Source organism: Anopheles arabiensis, chromosome 3 (assembly GCF_016920715.1).
Source record: "Anopheles arabiensis isolate DONGOLA chromosome 3, AaraD3, whole genome shotgun sequence".
In the NCBI taxonomy this organism is placed as follows: Eukaryota; Metazoa; Arthropoda; class Insecta; order Diptera; family Culicidae; genus Anopheles; species Anopheles arabiensis.
In genome coordinates, this window is record NC_053518.1 from 6,457,934 (window position 1) to 6,473,328 (window position 15,395).

The 15,395-nt window shown below is 55.9% G+C and overlaps 2 protein-coding genes across 2 annotated transcripts; both read left to right on the forward strand.

Moving 5' to 3' along the window:
- The first annotated feature begins 1 nt into the window (after position 1).
- Positions 2-12,667, forward strand: LOC120905144 (multiple epidermal growth factor-like domains protein 8). Its single transcript, XM_040315959.1, has 6 exons — positions 2-1,241; positions 1,318-1,509; positions 1,597-1,830; positions 1,907-6,322; positions 6,389-9,050; positions 9,121-12,667. Exons 1-6 carry the CDS (start codon positions 840-842, stop codon positions 10,500-10,502), a joined length of 9,288 nt encoding a protein of 3,095 aa, XP_040171893.1. The 5' UTR covers positions 2-839; the 3' UTR covers positions 10,503-12,667.
- Positions 12,668-12,762: 95 nt separating this feature from the next.
- LOC120905145 (golgin subfamily A member 4) lies at positions 12,763-15,045 on the forward strand. The gene has a single exon (XM_040315960.1). It carries the CDS (start codon positions 12,908-12,910, stop codon positions 14,942-14,944), a length of 2,037 nt encoding a protein of 678 aa, XP_040171894.1. The 5' UTR covers positions 12,763-12,907; the 3' UTR covers positions 14,945-15,045.
- Positions 15,046-15,395: the final 350 nt, after the last annotated feature.

Here is a 15,395-nt window from a genome sequence, read left to right on the forward strand (position 1 = left end):
CTCGCTCTGGAACGGAAGCCGTAAACCAGCAACAACAATGTTTACATATCAGTGCAATCAAGTGCATACCGTTGTGTGTTGAATTTCCACCCACTCCCACCACGGGACCGGACGGAAGTGGGAACGGAAGGGCAGGTTGGTCCCCGAGGGAGCGCAAAACGACGTACAAGAGGATTGTGTTGTTTTAGGTGGAAAAATTAGTGTCAGCAGAAAGATTGGTGTGTTTGTGCGTGTGAGTGTGCGTGTGTTTAGTCCAAACATTGGCGAAGCAAACGGGGTGGATGTTTGTTTATACGGCCGCTACCAATAGCTAATAGTTACCAAGAATTTGATAAGAACTTACACGCTCCTCGGTGCTTCCATGTGTATTCCACACTATCAACCCCTCCCCCCGCCGTATTCAAAGATGGGCCGTAGCAGCAAATCTGCGCTGCAGTTGTGCCAGTGTTAGCGACGGAATGTGTGTCTGCTGTCCCAGATCATAGATATCCCACCGAGTGACTGGCATCGCAAGAGGGGTGGCACAGTGTGACACGGGTTTTTCGATATCCCGAATGAACTATTTATTGTAGAAAATTGTAAGACAAAACCCTTGTCGTCATGTTCGGGAAAAGCTCCAACAGGAGAAGCAGGTTCGGCAGGAGGCAGTAAAACACTTCCGCCAGCAATTGTAGTGGCAGCGCGCGCCACCTTTGATGAAATTAATTATTTGTCTACGCAACAGCACAGGCAACACGCAGCGCAGCGTCACTAAAGCTTCTTCCCATGCGGAGACGCCGGATGCTGTAGGCGGCGGGTGGCGAAGGTCGTAATTAGTCACGACGACTTGCACCTTCCCGATGGAGATGAGCCACTTACTGTCACCGCGAACCACCTGCACCACCACACACGGTAGAAAACGTCCCACCACCATCGGCCCTACGATACACGATGATGCATCGCCACCACGACCACGGCGATCAAAGCAGGCGCACGGATGGAGAAGCAAACGGAAGCGAATAGAGCAGGAGGCGAGGACAGCGAAGACGACAAAAACAATGGGTCATCAGCGGGTTGGGCAAAAAATGCATACGATGGTGTGGCTGGTGGTGCTGGTGCAGCTGCTACTGCCGTACGTACACGTCGGGCTAACGCTGGCCAAACTGCAAACGGCAAGACAATCGTGCGACAAAACGCGTCGAATATTCACCCAATCGTACGGGGAGATCAGCGATGGTCCGGCCGGTTCTAATTACACACAGGTAAGAGGGTGGAGAGGAAGCTATTAGAGCACTTTTTGATCGTTATCTAATGATTTTTTGTTTGTTTCCCCCCCAGGACTCTCACTGCGAGTGGTTGATAAGGGCGCAAAATGATAGTCAATTTATAACGCTCAAATTCCGCAGCATGGGCACCGAGTGCTCGTACGATTATATCTTCATCTACGATGGCGACTCGTTCCGGTCCCCGCTGCTGGGTAGCTTTAGTGGCAACACGGAACCGCAGCACGTGATCGCTAGCTCGGGCAGTGTAAGTATTGGTTTTGTTTCTCTGTCGCATAATTGGATGTTTCGCTCATCGTCATAACGCTCTCTTTCTGATCCCCCTCTCCAATAGATGCTAATTTTACTGTACAGCGACACAAACTACGTGCTGGAGGGCTTTCGGGCAGAGTTTTCCGTTACCAACTGTCCGAACAATTGTACCGGGAATGGGCGATGCGTGGACCATGTGTGCGTATGCGATCGAGGGTGGATTGGAAGCGATTGCAGCCTAGATGCGTGTCCCGAACGGTGTGGAGTGGGCGAAAGCCGGGGGACCTGTGCCGGTGATCGTTGTGAATGTTCAAAGGTAAGGATTTTGCATTCAAATTACACCTGTAGCTCATGAACTTTCACCGAACACTCGTCCTCTTTCTGCTTTGTAGGATTACCTGGGACAGTCGTGCGGACTACATCGCTCCAACCCTGCCCCGAAAGAGTGGCATTGGCTTTCCAACTCTAAAAATGGATTGCCACCAAGGGCGGCACATACCGCCATTTACTACGAACCAGCCGACGCACTGTACGTGTTCGGCGGATACAATCTGAACGAGGTGTTTGACAGTATGTACGTGTTTCGGTTCGAGCGCAACCAGTGGGAGGATGAGTGGGGTATTCGGGTGGACCAAAACCACACCGAACCGTCGTCCGAGGAGGAAAAGCTGCTCCGTCGGGCACAGTTCCTGGAGGAGGAATCAGAACGCCTTTCCCGGGAGCCAAACTTCCTGAGCAATGTTATATATACACTCTCGGACAACCGGACGGGAATTGGGTACGGTGAAGGACTCTCGAATGGATCGCGCCCGACAGGCCGGTACGGTCATGCAGCGGCTGCCGTCGCCGATGGGTTTGTAATTTTCGGTGGAAAGCTTGCCAGTGGTGAGCTCGCCAACGACCTATGGCTGTACAATGCGTCTCACAACGGGGGCAGTTGGTTCGAGCGGGCAACGGACTCCTCGATACGACCACCAGCCCTTACCCGCCACACGCTAACTCTTGCCGGAGAGTTTCTGTACGTGTTTGGCGGTGCGATGGAGGACGGTGAATTCTCGTCCAAGCTGTTCCGGATACGGCTCGTGCCGGACGCGCCGGAGGAGGACGCATGGGAAGAGGTGATACCGCGTGGTGGCAAATCGCTCGACGTGCGGATGGTGGCGCACACGACGTCCTATCAGCGCGCAACGCACTCGCTCATCGTGTACGGTGGACTGGTGGCGAATGTGGCCCGCTTTTCGCGCCTTTCCGAGCGAATGTTTGCGTTTCAGCTGGACCACAAGCACTGGGCGGAGCTGCAGTACCCGCGGACCGCACTGCACGATGGGTATGCACCGCGCGAGCGGGCGTTCCACACGACGAACATTATCGGCAACTATCTGCTCGTGTTCGGCGGGTACTCGCACAAACACAACAAGGAGGAAATATGCTACGATAACCAGATGTATCTGTACCATCTCGGATGCCACAGTTGGATCAATCCGGAAGTGCTGGGTCCCGGTCCAGGGAGTAAGTTCCGGTATCCGAAGAAGCAGGGAGTGTTTGCGCATGCCGCCGCGGTGCGACGAGGCAATACGCTGCTCGTCGTCGGTGGTTACCATGGCAATGTGAACGGGGATCTGCTTGCGTACACGCTGCCGTTGATGCTGGTGGTGCACGATGATGTGGCGTTTGCACCGGAAGCGGCCTGTCCACGGCACACGTCGTTCAACGAGTGTTTGGCGGATCTGGAGTGTGGCTGGTGCTCGGCGGACAGTGTATGCTATGGCAGGACGATTGGAGCGAACTGTACCACCAATCTGCAGACAACGCGCTGCAAGGGCATCTGTTCAGTGTTGGGCGATTGTCACTCGTGCCTGGTGCACGGAACGTCCACGCTGGATGAAGGTGGCGAACGGGTACGGAAAGGTGGACAGCATCTGCTGCACATGCAGTCGATTGCGCACAAGCTTGGACTCGATCGGTGCACCTGGTGCGTGCAGAACGCTCGCTGCCATCACAAGGACGACAATTACGGCGTGTGCGGGGAGGACACACCGTCCCAGAAGCCGGGCTGGTGGGGCTCCAAAGGCACGGAGGTGACAAAGCCGAACGAATGCACATCGCAGGACAAGCGGCCGGGACTGACCTTTCTGAAGTATCTCCATCCGATGAACGTGTCCATGCCGGATGCGGTGATGATCGTGAACGCGACCATGGCCGACTTTACCTCCCCACCCACAAACACACCGACGGAACAGCAGCTCGGTGGGCAGGTGGTGGCCCGACTGCTTGGCTTCATTCGCTTCCCCCCGATGACGGATCAATCGATGGCGCTGCTGCAAGCGTGTGTTAGTCATGCGGACGCGGTTCTACGCACTGTACAGGTGTTGTCACAGACACGCCGCAAAGCGGATCACTCTGCCAATGCACCCCTCACGACGCTTGCGCTGGATACGATGGTATCGACGAACATCACCGCGAACGAAAGCGTTTGCGGCATGGTGAAGTGGACGGATCGGGCCAACATACTGGTCGACTTTCAGGCCCAGCGAAACAGCCGGACGGCGGGCGGATATTACGGTGGATCGGGCGGACATCATCATCACCACCACGGCCATCATCCGGATTTGAGCAAGATGAGTCTGCAGCACTTCTACGGCGGAGTGTTGCAAGCGTTCACGTTCGAATTTCTCGAACCGTACGCCAACGGGACGGCGTGCGGAGCGTACAGCAACTGTCTGGAGTGTCTGTCCGACTCGTCGTGCGGTTGGTGTGAGCTTACGGGCAGCTGCTTGTCGCGCAAGGCGAACGAATCGGAATCCTGCCGGCGGGGTTTGAACTGGCGCTATCTAACGATCCAGCCGGCACACTGCTCGAACTGCTCGAACTTTGTGTCCTGCGAGCAGTGTATTGGACACTCGGGCAATCAGTGCGAATGGTGGACGGAGGATGCGACCTGTGCGCGGAAGGGACGGTCGGAGGCGGCCGTACGAACGCTTGACCAGTGTCCCGTGCCGTGCTACCTGCGGACGGATTGTTCCTCGTGTCTGAACGATCGTGGCCGGTGCGTGTGGTGTGAAGCGACGAGTCAGTGTTTCTCCTTCTCGGTGTACACGAGCGAGTATCAGTTCGGGATGTGCCGGGAGTGGCTCGACCAAACGCTTCCGCTCGGTGGACCGCCGACAGTAGAGCAGGACGGGACGAGTGTACCGATGGTGCAGCAGTGCAAGTCGTGCGCGAGCTATCAGAACTGTTCGTACTGTTTGCGCTCGCTTAGCTGTGGCTGGTGCTACGACACGGACAATCCGATCAACGGTGTGTGCATGCAGGGTGACTTTAACCGGTCGGCGCAGGGGATATGCGAAAGGGGACAGCTGCTGTTGCTGGGGGCGACGAACGCCACGGAGGAGCAACCGGTACGGACGAGCTGGGCGTACGCCCAGTGTCCGGATGTGGATGAGTGTGAGCTGCGACTGCACGACTGTCACGAGCAGGCGGAGTGTAGCAACACGCACGGCTCGTACAGCTGCAAGTGCCGGAAAGGGTTCGTCGGCGATGGTGTGCGCTACTGCCGGCAGACCTGTTACGAAACGTGCGTCCATGGCCATTGTTCGGGCGCGCCCGACTTTCGGTGTGTGTGCGATCTCGGCTGGACCGGTGTCGGGTGCAGTGTGAACTGTGCGTGCAACAATCACTCCACCTGTCTGCAGGGTGTGGGCCGGTGCGACCGGTGCCTGAACTGGACGGAGGGGGAGTTCTGCGAGCGGTGCAGCCCGGGCAGCTTTGGCAATGCGACGACGGAGGCTGGTTGCCAGCGGTGTGACTGCAACGGGCACGGGAATGTGGCGCTCGGCATCTGCGACGCGAAGACGGGCGAGTGCTACTGTCAGGATTACACCGAGGGTTTGCGGTGCGAGATGTGCAATCGGAACTTTTACGGCGATCCGAAGGACGGTGGCCAGTGCTACCATCAGTGTGCGTCGCGTGGCGTACTGACGCAGGTCGGTACGCAGGGACTGGGCTCGTTTCAGTCGTACCGGTCGAGCTGGAGTGGACAGGAAACGCGCGAATGTCTCTGGATCGTGAGTCCACAGGGGCGTGGTGGTGGTGGAGCAGCAGGAGGAGCGGGAGGAACCACCGCTCTGTCGACCGAGCTGCGCAACGCGATTATACAGATCGAGATCGAACCGGAGCGCATGAACGTGACGTGCGGAGAGAATGCGGTGTACGTGTACGACGGACTGCCCGATTTGACGGGTGTCGCGCAGCAGAAGCAGCTAATTGCGGTGTTTTGCAGCGAGGATCGTGGCTCGTGGATCGCCGAAGCACGCTCCGGCCATTTGACCGTCCACTTTAAGAAGGGTCCCTCGCCGGAGCAGGGTTTCAACGCGATCTATTCCGTGCTGAGCTGTGCCGCGGCAAGCTGTCAGCGGCCGTACCTCTGCTCGGACGATGGGCGGTGCGTGTGTCCGAAGGGGTTCACCGGGCCACGCTGCATGATGCGCATCTGTCCGTCGGATTGTAATGAGGAGAGCAAGCGCGGCACGTGCGACAATGGGTACGGGCGGTGTATCTGTGCGCCCGGGTACGGTGGGGACGATTGCTCGCTCGCCGTGAAGCCGTCGAGCGTTGTGTTTACGGAGCTGTTCAACTCGTACCTGGTGTCGGATAGCTTTGAGCATTTGCGCAAGACGCTGCCAAGGTTCGGCCACTCGCTGGTTGCCGATCGGCGGGGATCGTTGTGGATGTTTGGCGGATACTCGCTATCGCACGGACCGCTGAACGACATTCGTCAGTTTGATACGAAGAACAACACCTGGATGCAGGTATGGACTTATTCGCTCTTGTTTTGGATCCAATTAGTATAATAATATTTTTTTCTCCTTTTTTAGGTGACCGTTGACTCCAGTCCAGAGGATCGCATGCCACAGGGTCGCTACTACCACGCGGCGGACATCATTGGTAGTCGACAGGCGATCTACGTGTACGGCGGACTATCCCGCAACGGCACCCTGGATGACCTGTGGCAGTTTGCCCTCCAGACACAGCGCTGGAGCTTAGTAGTACCACAGAACGTAACACGCCCTCCAGCACTTGCCGGACACACCCTAACGGCGGTTGGACGCGAAGAACTACTTTTGCTGATCGGTGGCTACTCTATCAGCGAACGTGGCGGCGGTCTGCAAAGCTCCGTGTGGTTGTTTAACGTTGCAACTGGTACCTGGTCCGTTGTGACCACGCACGGCTCTTCGCCACGTGGAATCTACGGCCATACAGCCGTCTATCATGCGCAAAGCTCAGCCGTGTACGTGTACGGCGGCGTACGCATCGGCGACAGTGGCAACCTCGCCGTCTCGAAGCGACTGTACGCGTTCAGCATTCCTACGCGCCGCTGGACGGAGCTACCGTCCTTCATCCATCACGGACCGGACTACGTGCCGCCGGCCCGCTATCTCCATTCCGCGGTAGCAACCGAACACTACATGCTGGTGTTTGGTGGACGTGTCGCGGGCAACGGTACGGTATCGCTAGCCCGCGAGGAGGTGATGGTGGCGTACGTGTACCGCTGCAATCAGTGGATCCGGCTGGCGAAGGATGCGGAAAAGGTGGGCGGCAGCTACGGGCATACGTACGCGCAAGCGATGGCACAGGACCCGGACGGTGGCTCGATTTATGTCGTGGCCGGCTGGGACGGCAGCAACCACTGCCGGGTGACGCGCATCGATCTGCCGGCGGACATGTGTGAGCTGTGGAGCGGTTCGAAGTACTTCTGCCGGCAGTACTCGGGCTGCAGCTTCTGCTCGGTGAAGGGCATGCCGGGCGAGCCGGCGTCACACTGCTACTCGGCCGGTGGATCGTACCATGCCTGCGAGGGGTACAATGGGACGATCTCGTTCAACAGTGGTACGTCGTGCGATAGCGAGTGGATTGGTCGGCGGACGTGTGCGTCGTTCATTACCTGCTCGTCGTGTTTGGCCACGTACCCGTGGCACGGTGAGCAGGAGTCACCGTGCAAGTGGTGCCCGGACTGTCATCCAACGTTTAGCTGCGTGGACCGGACGGCTGACTGTGGCATGTACAATGGGTGCATCGCCAACCAGACGGCCATTCTGCAGGACGAGTGTCCGGTGGGGACGGCTGGTGGGCGCTCCTGTTTGGCGGATGATTGCGAGGCGTGTCTTGCGCTGCCGGGCTGTAGCTGGGAAAGGGAGGAGCAAGGAGGAGCAGCAGCCCGGTACCGCTGTCAGGAGCGGCAGGATGAAACGGAACCTCGAAACGACACAAAGGTCGAGCGTTGTCCACTGCCGTGTAATGCGTTCCGGAACTGCAGCACGTGCGTGAAGTCGTCCGAGTGTCTGTGGTCGACGCAGCTGAACGAGTGCATTTCCCAAACGTTCCAGCCGCTGTACTGCTCGGGCGGCATCTGCGGGCTGGTGGTGAGCCCGAACGATCCGCAGCACTGTCCGGAACCGTGCGCCAGCTTTACGCAGTGCTCGAGCTGCCTGCGCCACGCGTACTGTGGCTGGTGCTCGCGCAACGGCACGGACGGGGACGGCGTCTGTACGGAGGGGTCGGTCGATGGGCCGGCAAACCATCCGGCCGGTGCGACCTGTGCGGCCATCTATCAAACGCGCAGCAAAGCGCCCGCCAACACGACGGAACCGTTCGGGTGGAACTACTTCAAGTGCCCGCCGGAGAACGAGTGCGCCAACGGGCATCACAATTGCAATGCCAAGTCGCAGCGCTGCGTCGACCATCTGCACGGGTACGAGTGTGTCTGTGCGCCGGGGTACAATTCGTCGAGCCTCGGAGGCGGTGGCGGTGGCAGTGGTGGCGTGTGTGTGCCCGTTTGCAGTCAGGGATGTGTGCGGGGCACCTGCACCGAACCGGACGTGTGCAGGTGTGACTTTGGGTATGTCGGAGCGAACTGCAGCATACAGTGCCAGTGCAACGGACACTCGAACTGTTCCGGCGCGGACCAGCTCGATCGTTGCGGCCAGTGCCACAACAACACGATGGGTGCGCAGTGCGACAAATGTCTCCCGTTTTACGTCGGCGATCCGCGCAACGGTGGCACGTGCGTGCCGTGCGTGCAGTACTGCAACGGGCAGACGGATCTGTGCATTGCGCGCGAACAGGAAGCGACCATGCGCAACATGTCCCGGCAGGAGTTGAAGCGCCTGGTGACGGAGGGCCCGATGGCGGACGCGATTTGTCTCGGGTGCGGCAACTACACCGACGGCGATCAGTGCGAGACGTGTGTGCCCGGGTACTTCCGCAAGTCGGCCACGCCCGGGAAGGCTTGCTCGCCCTGTGAGTGTAACGGGCACGGCGATATGTGCGATCCGATGACGGGCGAAAAGTGTAACTGCGGGAACAACACGGAGAGCGATAACACGTGCTCGTCGAAGGGCAAGAATCACGCGTTCAACTGCTGGTCGCTGCAGTGCACCAAGTGTCGCGATTCGTACTCGGGCCATCCGAACAATGGGCATCAGTGCTACAAGCATATCACGGTCGAGTCGCGCATGTGCTTCGACGCGAAAACGATCGGTAAGTGAAGTGAACGATGGGTCGAGAGTAAATTGGCGATGTTTAATGAACGTTTGTTTTCCCTTTACAGACGAGTGCAAAATCAAACCGCAACCGCTGAAGCCGGGCCAGACGGTATTTTTCGTGATCCAGCCGCGCTACATGAACGTCGACATTCGCTTCATCGTGGACGTGACGCAGGGTGAGCTGGACTTCTACATGAGCCCCACGGACGAGTCGTTCATAGTGCATACCAACGCCAGCACCGGCGATCACGACATCCTGCTCGACAGTCGGTACGTTTCGTTCCCGCAGCGCGTCGCCGGCCCGACGCTGTGGTCGCCCCTGTCCTCCTCCACCTCGCAGCCGGACGAGATGTATCCGCTGAACATAAAATACTCGGAAGAGCCGCTGGCGGGCGATAAAAGCTCCCCCGTGTGCGGCGGGCTGCTGAACGAGGGCTTCCACGTGACCGACCGGACGGCGCACGATCTCATCACGTACGTTACGCTGCGCCAGTGCAAATCCATACTGCGCGTGTTTGGCCTTAAGAACCGGCTGGTCGTGACGCTGCCCCACACGGTGCACGCACTCGGCCAGACCAAGTTCTACATCGCGCTGCGGGCCCGGCCCGGCTCGACCGCCAGCTACGGGCTGGTGTTCTTCCGCCAGGACCAGCTGCACATCCATCTGTTTGTGTTCTTTTCCGTGTTTTTCTCGTGCTTCTTCCTGTTTCTGGCGATCTGTGTGCTGGCGTGGAAAGCGAAACAGGCCGCCGATATGCGCCGGGCGCGTCGGCGCCAGGTGGTCGAGATGCTGCACATGGCCAAGCGTCCGTTCGGTCGGGTGAACCTATCGCTCGAATGCCCGTCGGAGGGTGGCGGCACCACACCGGCACCGCAGCGAAGGCGTGGCCGATCGTCGAAACATTCCACCGGAGGTAGTGCAGGCAGTAGTGCGACCGTAGCACACGCCCACCATCACCATCACCATCATCACCATCATCACCATCAGCAGCAGCATCATCAGCAACAGCACCATCATCAGCAAGACGTTGGGCCGATAGCGCTGGAACCAACGGCGGATAATTATGCCGCCGTCGGGACCGTGTTTGTGCGCCTGCCCGGGAAACAAAAGGCCCAGATTACGCTAGCGCTTGCCTCGGCGTTGATCGTGATGGGGGGTCGCTCATCGTCCGGTGGCAGCTATCCGTCCCATGAGCGAGCGGCCGGTGGCCGGCACAATCGACGCCGCAGCTCGCCCGGCGGGGGAAGCGTGTGCCAAGCATCGCCACGTCACCATCCCCTGCACTACTACAATCATCATCAGCAGCAGCAGCAGCCGCAACAGCATCTCCGAGCGGAACCGGTCGATGTGGTGGGCCCGCTGGCGGAACGGCAACCCTTCATCGAGGTGCACCACGAGCAGGTGCCGATGCAACCGCTCGCACAGCAGAACCGCGAGCGGCAGTAAACGAAATGAATGGAGGAAGGAATCTGAAAGCTCTCAATTAGTGGAACACCGCGACCAAGCGACCAAACTCTCGGGTACCGAAGGAAAGACGACTTTTGGGCAGAGTGATTGAGAGTTAAATAGCAAATTCTTGTTGGTTAGATTTTGTTCCTTTGTTTCTCGGGGGGGTTTTTTCTCCCGATCCAAACGGGGTAGCAAATTCGGGAATTCGGGGAGAGGAGCGTTTGCACAGGTATTATTAGCTTCATTTTCTTATTGGATTTGCTTAGTAGTCAAGGAAATGATTCGCATGCTTTATGTCCGCCGCAGATTAGTCCAATTAGATTCTGCTTTTCATCCCACCTTCACCAATGTACGTCGTGATCGTGTCTCGAAGGTTCTGTTGATCTGTTTAAGAGTTTAAGGTAGGGAAGAAGGTATTACGTTACGATAGCTTTTTGTGTTTGCCTGCTTCTGCTGCCCCCAGTGCACAAAGCGACCAGCGTATGATGCGTAGATCAATGAGTTTTGTTTTTTTTAATGATTGTTCTATGTTTTTTCGTTCAGTAATCTCACTGCAAACGCAACAGCACAACTCACTTTTTCACGTGATTTATTCGGAGGGTTTAAGATTTTTTTTTAGCTTAAACTTAATTCTATTTACAATGTTTAATTAATGCTAATAAGATTGTAGGTGTGAATTAGTGAATTTGCCGTGGCCGTGCTGCCATCGTCTATGGCAAGACTCTTGAGCTGATCTCGTGTGGGGGTATCTTGTAAGCCAAACTTGCAAACTGCAACTGCTGCAAGTGGGAGTAGGGTGGGAGGGGTTCGATTTTCGAAAAGACATTCATCTATTGCGTCCTTTGCAGCAAGCCATTTCGAATGATTTTCACGTGTTTGTGTATGAATGTGAGAGTGTAATGTGTGTTTGTATATGTGTGAATGTTGCATGCGTGTGTGTGTGTTTGATTCAGCGGCGCGAACGGGAAGGGAATGAGAACGAGTGCAATAGAGAAGATACTTAACAGCTTTAGGTTAATTGCAATCAGTTTTAGGGGCAGTGTATTATCATTAAATAAGCGAAATAGCGAAACATATTAAGCGCAGTACTACTACTACTACTGAATACTAAATAACTAAATACTAATACTACTACTACTAGTACTACTACGACTACAGTCCTAAGCCACCGTAACCAAAACGTGATACCGAATGTTTACCAGAATCGAGGAGATCGATCTACATATTCATGCTCCCATGTGGCCATGTATGTGGGCTGCTGTCCTACCGTTGGGGGGAGGTGAATCATGATCTCGAAGCACAGCACACTCGCAAGTATTTGTTAAAAACAAGCATTGTGTTTTGTTTTGTTTGTTTATTTTGCCTGCAGCCACTGCAGCACACTACACCAACACTACACGTTTGTTAACTATGTAGACACAGAAACACATTGAAAATGCTGCTTACCGATCTTTTTTACTACTACCACGCCGCACAGCTAATGTGCTGAAAGTTTTACCAGTTTGCGCGAACGATGTACTCTCTTGGTTGGAGTGTGTGTGTTAGTTTTTAATAGTTTTTTCTATTGCAGTACAACAATTCTGCCCTGCCAGTCCAGTGTGTGATTTTGTGTGATTGTGTGTGTATGTTTGTATGGCCAGGTGCTCATCAACCCGATCAACCCAAGAGAGAAAGAGAGAGTTAGAAAGCCAGATGTATCAAAAAAGCATAGAGTAGAGATACGCGAATAGAGTTTAGTACATTTGGCGACAACTACAACAAAAAACTGAACAAAAGCACTTAAAAAAACCTCTTCCCCCTTCCCCTTCCCTCCCCAAAAGTGTGGTATACCTCCCCTTTAGTGAACAAACGTTGTAGATATTAGTGTGAAGTAAGAAGCCCAAGAATGGAATGTAAGAGAGAGAAAAAAAACCAAAACGTTGAACAATCGCCCAGCATCATGAGCAAAAAGGGCAAACAAATCCTTTTTTCGGTCCGTTTTTTGTAGGACGGACGGAACACACAGACACCCCGTACATCCGTCGACAACAAGCGGCACAGCATAAATTCCTGTATGCTGCTGCTGCTGCCTGCTACTAAGCATTTTGTATATGATCGCGAACGGGAACGCAAACAAACATCTAAGCAAACAGTGTGTAGACCTAAATAAAGTGAAAAATTAACATCCAAAAGGTGTTTGGTAGACGGGTTGCTGACAAAACATCCGATCCGCAGCAATCCATGGCTTCGAAAACGCGTGCCGTGCACGTAGTAGGCATTGCCAGCAATATCGAATGTTCAAAACGGTTCAGTGCTCGGAACGGTTCGACGCAACATCCCTCTTTGGCCAACACGTGTGCTAGCAAGCAGCCAAATTCTTTCTTTGAATTCTTCCTACAATCCCGTTGTGTGTCGTTGAAACAATGAGTGCGCGACCTTCGACGGCCTCGTTTGCGCAGCAGCAGGCGACCGACATGCTGGCAGCGATCATCGCCCAACTGCCGGCCGTGCCGAGCGGTGAGCTCGACGAAGACACGGGCGGACCGCAGTCCACCCGTACCGTTAACCACCCGTCGGCCTCGGTCGCCGCCATCCAGCAGTCGAAGCGATTGGCCAAGCTGAAGCAGAAGCTCGACCGGCAGAACAACTTTATGGTGGAGCTGAAGCGCAAGATTCGCGAAAAGGAGGCGATGAAACCGAAGGCCGACTGCGATCGGGAGGAGCTGGCGTTTCTGCGCAATCGGCTGAAGAAGGAGGCGGAGCTGCAGCACAAGCTGCTGGCGGATGTGATTGCGGAACAGCGCCAGGAAGGTGCGAACCAGTGGCAATCGATCCCGCTCTGCCCGGACAAGCTGGACGAGTACTGTGCGAATCCGTGGACGATCGGGTCGGTGCCGGTCGGTGAGGATAGGCGCTTTTCGATCGATTCCACCCTGTCGGCGCTCAGCTCGGACGAGCTGGTCGGGGGCGAGATGCCGGCTGGCTGTACCGATGCGAAGCTGGTAGAACGGTTCGAGAAGGAGCTGATGAACCGAGACCGGGTGATTGAGATCCTGCAGGGCCGGCTCGATCGGCTGTCGGCGGATGTGCACAAGGTGCGGCGCGATAATGACACGATACTGGACCGGCATCCGAAGCCGGTCGCCCCGATTACGCCCCGCTTCTGTGAGACGGACATGATGCAGCGGTTGGAGTTTTATCGAACGAACACGGAAACGTTGGGCCAGAATCTGGAGGAGATGGAGAGGGCGCTGCACACCATTCAGCAGGAGCTGGGCCCGATGGGTCGGGAGTCGGAGTGTCCGGTGAAGGCTGCGGCCTGTGCAAAGCCATCGCATTCGGTGTGCGAGAAGAGTCCGGCGGCAAGGAAGTCAATATCGTACTCGCGTCCTTCCGTAGCGCAAGGGAGAGCTTCTACGTTTTGTGATATGAGCGAGAGCTGTCCGCTGCGTGAGTCTGTCGCGCCGTCCACCACCTGTCCGCTGCGAGAGTCTGGCGCACCGGCCGTATGTCCGAAGGATGGCGAAGCTCAGAAGCAGTACACGATGCTGCTGCAGGAGTACACCAAGAAGACGACCGAATGTCGGCAGCTTTGCGAGCGGTTGGCCAAAGCGCAGGCCGGCCCGGAAGACCCGACGCCCGAGGACACCGAACGGGAGCTGCTGAAGAAGCGCTGCTCGGAGCTGCTGGACGAGCAGGACGAGTTCCGCGTGCTGATACGCGAGCAAGCGACCCAGCTGGACGACTACCGCGCCCGGTACCTGGCCGCCCAGCAGCAGGTCGAGGAGCAGCGGCTGCAGATGAGCAAGCTGCAGGTGACGAACCGGCGCGTCGAGAAGCAGATCAACTTCGAGATCGAGCAGATTAAGCGCAAGTTCCAGGACAAGCTGCGCCACCTAACGCCCTATCCGCGGCTGCTAGAGGACGAGCAGGCGAAGGCGGAACAGTTGAAGCAATCGAACGAGACGCTGTTTGCCGAGCTGGAGCGTTCGCTGCGGCAGGTGAAGACGCTGGAAGATCGGCTCCATCAGGTGCACGTGGCGAAGGATACCGAGGTGAAGCAGGCGCTCCTGCAGTCACAAACCGATCTCGAGCAGACGCAGGAACGGTTGGACGTGATGGCGAAGGAGAAACAGCAAGTCGAAGAGGAAGCAACCCGCTGGCAGCGCGAGCTGGACGAACTGCGCACCGAGAGTGCCAAAATCATTGAGCGGGCAAATCAGCGCGTAGAGAAGGAACGCGAAACGGCTCAGAAGCGATACAGTCAGCTGGAAAGCGAGTTGGCTCAGTGTCGTGCCGAGGCATCGTTTACGATTGGAAATAGGGAGCAGGCCCTGCGGGAGATGCATTCCCAGATCAAGGTACTGTCGTCGAGCTTTGATGATGCGCAGCTGCAGATACGTTCACTTCGCAATCAGTTGGCTTATCTGCAGAACGAGAAGTTGGTCTGTATGGCGTAAGGATGTGTTGTTTTTGGTGGAGAGTGGTTAGGTGATGGAGGTGATTATTCAAATTTGGAGCTGATTTCAATAAATGGGAGATAGGAAGGATTTACAAAATATTTTGGTAATTTCGGAGAACTCCAAATTCAATCTGGGAGGTATCTTTCACAGGTTCATTGGTCGTCAATCATGTTATAAGTAATTCCACAACTCAGATCTATGTTTTATATCTTCCAATAATGATTTTATTCCACTGACTTTGACTCGTTCCGGTTGTTGGCTTCCGTCCGTTGTCCCATTTACCCTCCACCCTACCCAACAAAGCGAACGTTTGCGCCCGAATTTACGAGTAAGAAAACGGGAAAACCCGGAACTGGAGTGGAGCAATTGTACAATAATAATTATTATTATTAGTACGTAAGTGTAAATAAAGAACCTAAGAAACGAATATGGTAGTAGTGTTGGTAGT

What these genes read in the sequence shown, in the direction of transcription:
- LOC120905144 (XM_040315959.1), top strand. Translation starts at nt 840, where the DNA reads ATGGAGATGAGCCACTTACTGTCACCGCGAACCACCTGCACCACCACA. An exon ending in AGAACAACACCTGGATGCAG is followed by an intron (nt 6,323 to 6,388) that starts GTATGGACTTAT and finishes CTCCTTTTTTAG; the next exon opens with GTGACCGTTGACTCCAGTCC. An exon ending in CTTCGACGCGAAAACGATCG is followed by an intron (nt 9,051 to 9,120) that starts GTAAGTGAAGTG and finishes TTCCCTTTACAG; the next exon opens with ACGAGTGCAAAATCAAACCG.
- LOC120905145 (XM_040315960.1), top strand. Translation starts at nt 12,908, where the DNA reads ATGAGTGCGCGACCTTCGACGGCCTCGTTTGCGCAGCAGCAGGCGACC.